Genomic DNA, 12,124 nt, shown 5'->3' with positions numbered 1-12,124 from the left:
CATTAGAACAGATTTTTCTTACTGCTTTCATACTTTTTTAAAGAAGCAATCTTTATATGAAAACTTTATTGATGATATGAAAGCCAACAAGAAATACTTGTGGAAGCAATTAAAAGTATTGTGTTACCGGACATTTGTGTGCAAAGTTTAACACTTTGCAATTTATGCTACACAGGTGTCTTGGCTTTTACTTGGTAAGCTGAAGTTCCCTGTTGAATTACTAACTGTTTCCAAGAGCTAAATTGCTTTGCTAATGCAACTACAAAAGGGTCGTTATAGAAATTTGATCTTTAGAGTGCGTGAAATGTAAAACTTACGCACATTTTAAACAGCTCATTCTTCAGGTAATGAAGTTTATATAGATGAAATTCTCTACTCAGATTTGTAGCTAGGGCTGTGGGATTTTGTTTGTTTCCTATTTACTAACCACAGCTGGTAATACAATGTTAATTTAAAAATGACAAGATAAATCAACTACTGGTGAAGAGGGTTTGCTTTAATTAGGAATTCATAATAGTAGGCAAGCACAGGCTGCTGCTTTCCCTACATCTGGGCAAAGGACAAGAAGACATGATTCCTGATTCTGATGCAAAAGATCTCAACCAGAGTGTTCATTTTGGCAATTGCATTTTAACTTGATAGTCATGGGGGTAAAGCCTTACAACGGAATATACTCCAGCTCTAGAATGAGGAGAAGGAACAATTAACACAAAGAAGTGATCAGTCCTGCTGTGTTATCATAACATAACAGATAAATACAGAGCTCCTGGTTGCGGAACTGTCCCAGTACCTAATGTACCAGTTACCGATCAGCTGCACAGGGACTGTTTTAGTCCACTTTAGCACAGTGCCCTCAAAGAATGTTGGACAGTGCAAAATTAAGCTAGAAACGGCACTGTCAAGGAATACTCATTTTCAGTGTTCCTTTGCAAACCTATGCAAGAAGTAAATGCTTTGAATGTATCATCCATACTTCATTATCCTGATCTGAAATTCCACATCACTCCAGTCAGCTTTCCAAAATTTCATATTCTCCTTCAAATTCTGTGGGCTACAAGAGGCTTGAAACAAGATTCATTCCATAGCCTGCAGACAGAGCCACGCTGCTGAGCACAGATTTTACACATTTCATATGCTGGCTCAGTTGTGCACAGCCATTGCAAGGCCTTTTAACGCTGCCAGCTCCACACAGTGTGCAGGAAGAGACCATCTGGAAAAATATCCCCTTACATCTTGAGGCTCATGTGCATCGCAATCCCTTGAGAGAGACAGGCTCAATATACTCTCTTATCTCCTGTGCGGCACACAAGCTGATGCACTGTTACGTAGAAAGCTGAGGAACATATGTGACCAGGGGAGTCTATACGACAGAATTTTCTATAAGCAAGGATTTTCATTCTGACCCTCTGTAGTCTGAGATGACGTTTGTCTGGGATCACCGAGTTTGCAAACCAGAGCGTACCCAGGCCCAGTGACATGTAGGCGCACACACCCTTCGGAACTGCCTGCTACTGGGTCTGAAGCCAGATTCTCAGCTGGTGGAAAGGCGGGTCTCTGCACGAGTTGACGTGGGTGGAATTTACACTGTCAGAGCCTTGTTTCTTCATGGAGGTTTAGGACACTGAAATGCTTTTGCTTTTCTGCAGCGTGGAGAAACTGCATTGCACATGGCGGCACGTGCTGGGCAGGTGGAAGTAGTTCGCTGCCTCCTGAGAAATGGGGCCCTGGTTGATGCCCGAGCCAGGGTAGGTGTTCTGCTTACAATTTTTTTTGCTTTCTCTTACTCAAAAACATAGCTGAAGCAGAGGAGCAATTTCATTTTTATTTGATCTGTTGCTTCAATATTAAGCATGCCTAAAACCAGTTCTGAAAACAGTAACCTATTTATGCATAGATCTTCCAAAGAGAATGTGTGTGGTGGGCTGACACTGGCCGGCAGCTCAGCCCCACTCAGTCGTTCACTTACTGCCCCCGCAGCAGGATGGGGGAGAGAACTGGAGGGGCAAGAGCGAGAAAATCTCTTGGGTTGAGATGAAGACAGTTTAATAGGTGAAACAAAGGAGAAAAAAAAAAACAACCACCAAAACCACAAAACCACCCCCCCACCCCCACCCCCCCCAAGTGATGCAAAGGCAATCGATCACTCACCGCCTCCCACAAGCAGACCGATGCCCAGCCAGTCTCTGAGCAACAGCTTCTTTGGAAAAACTCACCCCCTATTTTTATAGCTGAGCGTGACGTTACATGGTACAGATTATCTTTTTGGTCAATTCAGGCCAGCTGTCCTGGCTGTGTCCCCTCCCAACCTTTTGCCCATCCCCAGCCTATTCCCTGGGGGGACAGAGGGAGAAACAGAGAAAGTCTTGGCGCTGTGTAAGCAGTGTCCAGAAACAGCTAAAACACTGGTGTGTTATCAACACTGTCTGGGTCAGAAATCTAAAACAGAGGACTGTACAGGCAGCTGTGATGAAAATTAACTCCATCCTGGCTAGACCCAGTACAATGTGCCTGACTCAGACCAGCATTAGCTGTTCTATCTGAGCAAGGATGTGCACAGCCATGTCCTAAAACTAAACATCAGAGGTTCTGATAGCAGTTAGTGGCAGATTTTGAAACCAAGGGGACTTTTTGTATAGCAAGGTACAGCTGTTGTAAAACAAATTAAGAACACAAAGGTGAGCAAGTGATGCTCAGAGCGATGTGTGCTATCTGCTTGATAAAAGGAAAAAAAAATGTTTTTCTTCATAGTTCTCTCTGTTCTAATGAGACATTGCTGAAGCTCATCGCAAAATTAAACTGTGAGCCCTCCATATTACTGTCTTTTTTTGTACTATTACTTCCTATGATTTTTGCAAGACAAATGCATAGGTAGATCTATTGGGATCAGCCACAATATTGTGTTCAGGGTGGTTCTACCTGCACTAATTATCCACTCGATTTGAGTTGTAGGAAGAACAGACTCCACTGCACATTGCTTCTCGCTTGGGTAAAACGGAGATCGTCCAACTTCTGCTACAGCACATGGCCCACCCTGATGCCGCGACAACTAATGGGTACACTCCACTGCACATCTCTGCCAGAGAGGGACAAGTTGATGTCGCATCAGTTCTCCTGGAGGCAGGTGCCTCGCACTCCATGTCCACCAAAGTAAGACAAAATGCTTTGTGTCTGTATTCCAGTAGCACAGGCAGTGCGTGCCACCGCACGCCTGTTCCATGAGGAATGTGCTTTCACATTGAGAAGTTGAACTAGTTTGGGTCTTCTGTTTTGTTCTTACTTAATCAACAGCGATCCAATAGACTGAAGTCACGTATCAGAAGTTAATCAAATTTTGACATGTTTTTCTGTCATCTGAAGTTGGGAGTTTGGTTCCCGCTGGAGCCAAATGCAGATCAGAATAAATACATGGTCCCAATAAGTTTAAAACGTACACAAAGTCCTTGTTTCTCTCTTTCCCATTGTGTTCTGGGAAGGGGTTTTTTTGGCCAAAATTTTCAAAAAAGAAAAGGGAATGATGACGACACTTTTTTTTATGAACAGTACCCTGTGTATTTAAATAGTAGAATAATTCTGGTCTGTGCTAGCTGTAAGGAATGTTCCTAAAACGTACAAGTCAGCATCTGTCTGGTTGCATCTAATGCTGAATCTATTTTCAGTGGCTCTATAAATGAGGTGTCATATGACACAATAGGCTATTTTGTCCGGTGTTATAAAAGAAATAGTCTGCAGAATTGTTATTGTTTTGTTAACTGAAAATGTTTACCAATAGATTCCTAACAGAGTGATGAACATGGAAAAAAATAGATAGCTGTGAACAGAATTATGTGCCAAGGTATCTTTTCCAAATTTATCGCATGTGACTAAGTAATTCTCACTGTTTTAGGTTTTAAAAAAGTACCCCTGATTTTGCAGCTGGAGCTTAAAAGGTATTTTTGAACAATGGGGTGTCTTCCAGGGTTTAGAAGACTAAACCAGCAATTTTCAAATTATGATCCATGGATTACTGGGAATGCTTGCTGTTCTCCTTTTATCCAGCTGTTAAATCACATTAAAATGGCTAAAAATACACTAAATACTTTCCTAATTTCCCATATTGCTTTATGGCAATTGCTTTAGTACTGCAGGACCATTCTATAATTATGAACAGAAGATGTATTCCACTAGATAATCTCTCTACAAACCTGTGATTCATGAACTGGAAACGTTTGAGATTCCCTGACGTAAACTGTTTTTGAGGTGGGATTAATGGAACAAGATGATAATGATAATAAACATTGCACATCACTTATGTGTCAGGCAAATAGGTCATTGTAGCTCCCCTGGAATTACTGTCAGGGTGGCGGTGCAGTCTGCCACCTACTGTCTTGCATCCATGAGTTTTCCTTATCAACATGTTTTTTTAAACTAAAACAAGAGGCAAAGAGCATGATAGTTTGACATAGACCTCACACCTGTGCTATACTGACAAGCGTTATTAAAACATATTGAAAAGGACTCTTTTTAAAAGACAAGATTTTTAGTCTTGCCACAGCGTGTTTCCAAAACCACTGCCATTGAGTCAGGCATGACTTTTTTTTAGCTGCAGTTCAGAGGCTGCAGCAGAACTTAGTGACTGTATGGATACGTGAGCCCAAATATAAACCATTCTTCAACAAACTCTAAAGGAGGAATACGAAGTTTGGAGCTTTTTTCACTGAGTTTAGTTGGTGTTTCATTGTTACTGGCAACAATTGATATAGGAAATATTTCTAAAGCTGTCATCACGAAACTAAAAAGTGCAGCTGGTTTGGAGTAGAAATTTGAACAAATGCCTTCATTGCCCACACGCACAGTGTATCTTGCTAGTAGAGTCTGTATCAGATAAAATATCTGCCTGCCTGACAGCATGTATATAGGAAAGAATAACGAAAGGGAAAGTATTTTCTTGTATTTCATGCTTCTCAAAGTGCTTTCAAGAGATGATGCTCTTTCTAGGTACGGCTGTTGATTCTGTGAGCTAGAATGTAGGTTGAAGAGTAAGCGCTTAATACATGGTTGTAAAAGAGAGGATGTCAGCGTGACCTTTAATGGAAACATCTGCTTTTTATCTCCTGGAATTTTTCAGAAGGGATTCACACCTTTGCATGTGGCGGCCAAATATGGGAGCCTGGAAGTGGCAAAACTCCTGCTGCAGCGTCGTGCCTCTCCCGATTCAGCTGGCAAGGTACTGATGAGAAAGAGGAGAAAAAAACGTCAGCAGCGTTTTGGATACTTCCTTAGGAAAGAACTGTGTGAAACACGCACGCGAAAGAAGGCTGCAGCAGCTTTTGCATGGTGGCCTTGGCTTTGTCAGGGTCGCGTTCCCCCAAGGGTGATGGTTATGGGGGCCGCACCACCGAGCCTGTCGGGTTTGGGTCCCAGGCAGGAGGGCGCGCCGCACGCAGCTCTGAGGGCAGATAAGTTTCCGTGGCTGAGGAAGCGCCGGTTCCATTAAGCCGAGCAAACTGTGAAAATCCTAACGGATAAACACGGGGGGGGGGTGTGTGGGGGTAACGCCCGCTTTCCCCCCACGCTGTGGGAATTGCTTAGCGTGGGCTGCGGGGAGATGGAAACGAAGCCTGCCGCCGGCCGGGCCGCCCGCATTCACCCTCCTCCCCCGCTTCTCCCCCGCTAACGGCCGGCCGCAGCCCTTCGCCCCTCAGCCACCCCCGGTCCCCTCACGGACTAACGGCTCCCTAACGCCGCGCGCCCCCTCCCCTTCCCCGCCGCGAGCGCAGCCTAACGCCGTAACCGCCCTTACAGAACGGCCTCACGCCCCTCCACGTGGCCGCCCATTACGACAACCAGAAGGTGGCGCTGCTGCTGCTGGAGAAGGGCGCCTCGCCGCACGCGACCGCCAAGGTGAGCGCCCGCCTGAGGGAGCGCCCGCCTGAGGGAGCGCCCGCCTGAGGGAGCGCCCGCCTGAGGGAACGCCTTGCCGCGGGGGCGGCCCGGCCCGGCCCGCCGCCATCTCTCCCCCCGAGGCGGGGAGGGGAGGGGACGGGACATGGGCGGCAGGCAGCGCTTCGGGCGCGGCCCGAGGTGTGGGGGATCGTCGGCTCGATGGAAAGAAGTGAAAGGATCCCCAGGGCGCGGGGGGCCTTGGAGGCGGTCGCTGCGTGAGTGGGCGAGTGGCGGAGCCCTGTGAGGTTCCTTTAGCGGGAAGTTGGCCCTGGCTGGATGACCCCCCCACCTAAATTAGCCTACGGCGTGCTCAGACCGCCGCTGAAAAAGAAGAAATACGTATGTGTCTCAGGCCATTTTTATGTTTGTGAGCTTTAGTCACAGCTGGAAGTCACTTTAATATTATGGAATATTAGAAACAATGTGTATTTTCTGACCACGCGTGCGGAGAATTCATTCTGGCGTTAGGAACAGTGGCATGATAGCACCATGTTAGGCAAAGGCTACTAAAAGGGGAAAATAACAAGCAAATTGGTGCTGATACCAGGATGTTCTGCCTTGCGTGAGGCTGCTGTTGTACACGCTGCCAAAAAATACGTCCCCTCTGTTAAGTGTCTGTATCAGAGCTGTTGTTTCCATTGTGGTGTGTGGAGAGCAGCAAAAGCTACAGTTGCAATAGAGTAGTTTGGTACAGCTCCCTTTAAAAAAAACAACAACAAAACCACAGACCAACCAACTGAACACCTCCAGAGGGGCTGTCTGCTGTAATCCAGAATTTTCTCCCACAGTGCGTTGTAAAGCAGTTAGAGGTGGGAAGTTGTCTTATTGCCAGAAAATACCATCATTGCTATACTACTTTGCTTAAATGGTTAATTTGATCAGAAAAACATTCCTCCCTATTGCTGTTTCCAGCTAGTGCCGTGACTGACACATGTATCAAAATTCCGTACGCAAACACACCTCTACCCACATGCTCCAAAAAAGCATAATGCAATGAAGAGTGTGCACCCATCACTCATTGCAGAGAATGTCACTCGTCAGTCAAAAGTGAATATTTACAACATAGGTTATTCAGAATGTAGGTGTCAAACTCGGGATAATTTGAAGGTATCAGCTGAACAGTCCTGCTCACCCTAGCAGGATGAGGGCTGGCTTTGTTCTAGTTTAGATGGTGAAAATAACAGACGGACAAAGTAGCACAACAGCAGGGCCATGTGGGACATGTCTGGCCTTGAAAATTTAATGAACTCTCATCTCTGATAATAAGGGGTAATATAAAATAATACCGTTCTATGGTGCCTGACTTCTTAGGCTTACATGGCTGTCGTGTTAACTTTATTCTCGTTTTGTTTCCTGACTGGTATTAGAATGGATACACCCCTCTGCATATTGCTGCCAAGAAAAATCAGATGCAGATAGCTACCACTCTGTTGAACTATGGGGCTGAGACTAACATTTTGACCAAGCAGGGAGTCACCCCACTTCATCTGGCCTCTCAAGAAGGTCACACTGACATGGTGACCTTGCTTTTGGAGAAAGGATCCAATATCCACGTGGCAACAAAGGTAACTCACAATCAGAGACAAAGTACTGTGGGTGGGAGTATCCAGTAAAAAAATCCCATGGAGGACCTTTCCAGTTTTCTTTGTTTTTGTTTTGGTTTTTATGATTGTACATGACACCTTTTTCATAGAAAACAGGTTCCTCAAAAAAACCCCATTACTGTAGATCTTCATAGGTCACCAGATTTATCCAGGCATATATGTAAGTCTTAGTTACTTAAGGTCAAAAGCCTGCAGCTTTTGTTCATACAAGTCAAAATAGAAGGCTCAAGTCTTTCATTGTCTGGCATTAATTGTGCTGCCTAACCAATAAAAAACAAGGTGAATTTCATTTCTCTTACAAAATTTGTTACCTGCCTTGTTCACAGGCAAGTACTCTGTGCGTGATCACAGCAAGCTTTTAGTTGAAGGCTGCATCCTTTTCCTTGGTGTCTTTGAATGGGATCTATTTCTGGAGTTATTTTCTTCATTCTGACTCGTGCCTGCAGTTGTCAAGGTTCCCTTTCCCGTCTGAGGAGTGGGAAGCACGCTGAGTGTGCTTCCCTGATTTATTAATGGGCTCCTCAGCTTCCCAAGTGACATTATTGTATAAAATCTGAGTGTGATCATTGACGCCTGAAGTTTTACTCTGTGCTTATGGTGATGTAAGTGCTTTGGAGCTGTTTGTCAGCTGGAACAGGAGAAACGTCAACTCTACTTTGTTTAAAAACCCCCACCCATACTTAGAAGCTATAGTTAGGATCTCTTCATGTTTTAAAGATGAGAAAGTGGGAAGGTCTAGATTTCTTTCCTCATGTACAGTAGGTTTTATTCTTATTTATTTATTTATTTATTTTATATATTCTACTTCCAGACTGGACTGACATCCTTACACCTTGCAGCTCAAGAAGATAAAGTGAATGTAGCTGAAATACTCACAAAACATGGTGCAAACCAAGATGCTCAGACAAAGGTAAATCATGGAGCGGCTACTGTCTCTAGTGTGCTAAAGGATGCTACCATTGTAAAAGGAATGTTCCACTGAGCTTGCAGTTTTACTTCTTTGTTCTCTTATTGTAGCTTGGTTATACACCTTTAATTGTGGCGTGTCACTATGGAAACATCAAAATGGTGAATTTTCTTCTCAAGCAGGGAGCAAACGTCAATGCTAAAACAAAGGTAAAGAATTTTTCATTGCTTGCTTTTGCTCTTTATTAAGAACCTGGTAACCAAGCACTATGAATAATACCATAGGTGCCTTTGTACTAGGAAACTACAATTATTGCGTGGTAGGCGTCAATATATGGTGATTCGTGGCTGTAGTGGAATGTGTTCTCTCTGCTACATCTCATTGTGTAGTGTTCACAAAAGAGAAGTCAGACAACTCTTTAGGCATATGAAAGAAGGAGGTAGAGAATCAGTATCATTGTTTTTTTTTCTTTTTACTTGCAAACTCACAAATGCGAGCTTGTTTCTGATCTCATTTACACATGGTTTACGCCAGTGTAATGCCGGTGTGCTGCCAAACTAGTTAAGTAACAATTCAGACACTTTGAGGGCGATGCCAGGTTCTCTCCAATCTGCTGGGAGAAGAGTTGGAAGAATTACTGCTGATCAAAGCGTGGGTGGTATGACTTTGGGAGAGGAAGCAGCTGTGGTGGGGGAATGCAGTTTACTGAAGACAGATTTTGGGTTTTTTTGAGGGGAATCTGGGTACACTGTTACTGACCAGTTATACTGAAATGGACCTGACTGTCTATAGCCAAAGTCTGAACCAAATCCACTGGCTTCAGCAGTTTCTTCTAGTATAAACTGGTGGGTGCAACAGCTGAATGCGATGCATTTTGTAGCAAGAATTGTGTATCTCCTGAGTATACACAGAGAGGTTCTGGTGACAGCAACAGTGTGTTGCATCCCAGATACCATCGCATCACCCTTATCAGAAAGAGAAGGCTAACTCAGGAGCTGCAGGGCTTCAGCTTAGTTAAAGCTGGCTTCAGGCAATAGCTAGCTACTAGCTTCAGATGGGATGTCTTGGGATCAACATGAAGAAGTCCATCGATATTTCTAGTGACATACTTAGTATTTGTAAGATCCAATCAAAATCATAGGCTTGTGGTCTGCTGGTCTCTCCGGCCAGCTCCTCTGACCCCAGCTGCGACCTATGGGATAGATTCATTTCTCAGAGTAGCACTATTTCGTCACAGTGGTCAGAGGTCAATGTGGTAAGAAACAGCAAAGTAAATAAATAAAAGATGTTGGCCCACCCCTCATGAGATCATCCAAAATCAATGGGCAAAAACTAGGGATTCCAAAAGAACAGGCAATGCTACTAGAAAAACAGCTGATAAGAATTAATAAAGCAGACACTAGCAGGATCCAAATCGTAGCTGCCAGGACGTTCAGCTGAGGTATTTGGAGGCTAACTGAAGGGACAGACATACTTGCATCTTTAGTATTAAGACTCACTCTATGTCTAAGGGGCCACTGGGCCAGATTCTGATGCCATTTCCCCTGGGATTTCACTTACTCAGAATAATTTCATTAAAGTCAGCAAGTTTGTATGAGAGTATGGGGCAGTGGTTCTCCAAAATCTTGCGTCTAGGGACCAAAAAAATACTGGCAGTCTGTCAACTGTTACTGTGGACTCAGTTTAAAAAGCAAATCCATCCTAGCTGGATTCAGGATAGGCATGTTAAAGAATAAGTAACCTCTATTGCAGCCTGGTCTTTAGAGAAAGCCTGCATGATGCTTTGTGCCATCTCCAGTGAGAAATAATACAGCTGAATTCTGTTTTTGAAGGACCGCACTAATATTTAAGCAAAGAGCCAATTTAATATGCTCTACAACCTACAGTAAAATCTTCCTTCGATTTCTTAGTAGTCCGTGCATGCATACTATAATTATAAGAACTGTAACAGTTCTGAACTATCACTATTTAATTAGCAGTACAAAGCATTACTTGCATCTATTCGTTTGCAAAAGAGATGAATCTCAGAGTGTGTCTTTCAGAGCCTGCCCCCAGGCTTTACATAAGTGTAGAGTGAGATCAACGTGGTGTTTTCTTCCAGTTTATTCTCTGCTTGCTTTCAAAGCCGGTTGCAAATGATTTTGTAAATGAATTGCCTGATTGGACTTACACAATACTATCTCAGATCAACTAGCTGAAGTACGCTTTGGTTATGTTTCTGTATTATGTAACATTAGACTGAATCACTGGAGCAGATAAGTATATGGAGTTAAGCATGTTTATTAATACAGACATTGTGTACATGTTTTTAAGTGTAGTTACAGCTTGGTCAAGCCTTTTGAAGGCAAAGTAAAGCTAAAATTGATTGACAGTTGTAATAGGTATATGTTGTTAGCCTCTTTAAAAGCTAATAGTCTCAAATCACTGCTTTTAAAAGTTACATATTTTTTAAATTGGCTGAAATATTTTAGAGGCAAATCTTGGGGCTTCTATAGAAAACTAAGATAAGAGAGGAAGAAAAATGTTCTCTGCCTCAGCTAAGATTCTGTCCTTAGCATGCCGCTTGAACTTTACTGTTCCTCATTGTTCCTCCCTCTGATTTAGGAAATGAGGAATTATCTATCCTTCTAGAGATTGCTTATATTGTGAGATGAAAAATGATTTGTGAATAAAAATATTATCTTCCTTTTCATTAATCTGGGGAAGGAGTATTATTATTACTGAAGATTTATTATCTTTGGGTTGACTGATGGCATAATTTCTTTTTGAAATGTCTCAAAAGGAGCAGAAGGAAGCAAAGCAAAGTGTTTAATCTAATTACTGGTGGTTGTTCTTTGTTTGTTTGCTTGTATTGTAACCGCTGTGGACAACAGAATGGGTACACCCCTCTTCACCAAGCTGCTCAACAAGGCCACACTCACATCATTAACGTTCTTCTCCAGCATGGGGCCAAGCCCAACGCCATCACCACTGTAAGTCTGTGAAGTGCCAGTGGGAACTTGTTTCCCTGGACAGTTCTTTTCTGTCCTTTCTTAGGGCCTGAGAGCAAGCCTTTGTTTTGGTGAAAGTATTCCTCATGCAGCTGGTTGTCAGATGTGTAAATCTAACTTCCTCTTCTTTTCCTTATCCTCTTAAGGTAGTTCAGATCAGATCTAACTCATTGTGCACTAAGCTAAATGTGAGGTGGGGAAACTGATTTCTGAGCTGCAGGGTCAGGCTGGCTGCGGCTAGCTGTGTTGTGCTTGTTCAGTTGCCCTCTGCCTGAACACTTCCATCTGTAAATTGGTATCTCAATAAGGATTTTTCCATGAAAATTAAGGGGAAATCAGAACCTGGGCTTTTTTTGAAGATTTAGACCCAAATCTCTGTCCCTCTATCCACTGGATCTGTTTCAGGTTCTTACTGAGTTCACTGATGATAATGCCTCCTCAAAGACCATCAGTAACTTCTGGCACAGCTCCTTCTCCGCAGTCAGCCAGGAATGCAATTGTCCTATTTCATGTTGATGTTGTTATTAGTCACCTCTAATGGGGTAATCTTTAAAATGCAGCCAGAATGTCCAAAACTCGTGTCATTCCCCAGAGTGGATCAGGTTTCCGTGTACATATATTGTGCATGCTTAAATCAGCACTGGCGCCCTGTTTGGTCCTGGAACAATCACACTGAATTATCTTCTGTGAACTTATCCAAA

General features: G+C 43.4%; 1 protein-coding gene across 27 annotated transcripts in view; it reads left to right on the top strand.

The window, feature by feature from the left end:
- The window catches only part of ANK2 (ankyrin 2), a 381,291-nt gene that overhangs the window by 278,862 nt on the left and 90,305 nt on the right, over positions 1 to 12,124 (top strand). For 20 of the 27 annotated variants that reach the window (XM_075037668.1, XM_075037696.1, XM_075037705.1 and 17 more), the window contains 8 exons: positions 1,647 to 1,745; positions 2,950 to 3,147; positions 5,105 to 5,203; positions 5,782 to 5,880; positions 7,290 to 7,487; positions 8,338 to 8,436; positions 8,544 to 8,642; positions 11,307 to 11,405. In XM_075037668.1, the coding sequence (XP_074893769.1) occupies positions 1,647 to 1,745; positions 2,950 to 3,147; positions 5,105 to 5,203; positions 5,782 to 5,880; positions 7,290 to 7,487; positions 8,338 to 8,436; positions 8,544 to 8,642; positions 11,307 to 11,405 (990 nt within the window). The remainder of the gene's footprint in view (positions 1 to 1,646; positions 1,746 to 2,949; positions 3,148 to 5,104; positions 5,204 to 5,781; positions 5,881 to 7,289; positions 7,488 to 8,337; positions 8,437 to 8,543; positions 8,643 to 11,306; positions 11,406 to 12,124) is intronic. The other 7 variants (XM_075037862.1, XM_075037847.1, XM_075037795.1 and 4 more) reach the window with 1 other exon arrangement.

The sequence above is a fragment of the Buteo buteo genome, chromosome 1 (genome assembly GCF_964188355.1).
Source record: "Buteo buteo chromosome 1, bButBut1.hap1.1, whole genome shotgun sequence".
Taxonomy (NCBI): Eukaryota; Metazoa; Chordata; class Aves; order Accipitriformes; family Accipitridae; genus Buteo; species Buteo buteo.
This window is presented reverse-complemented; position numbering and strand designations above follow the sequence as displayed.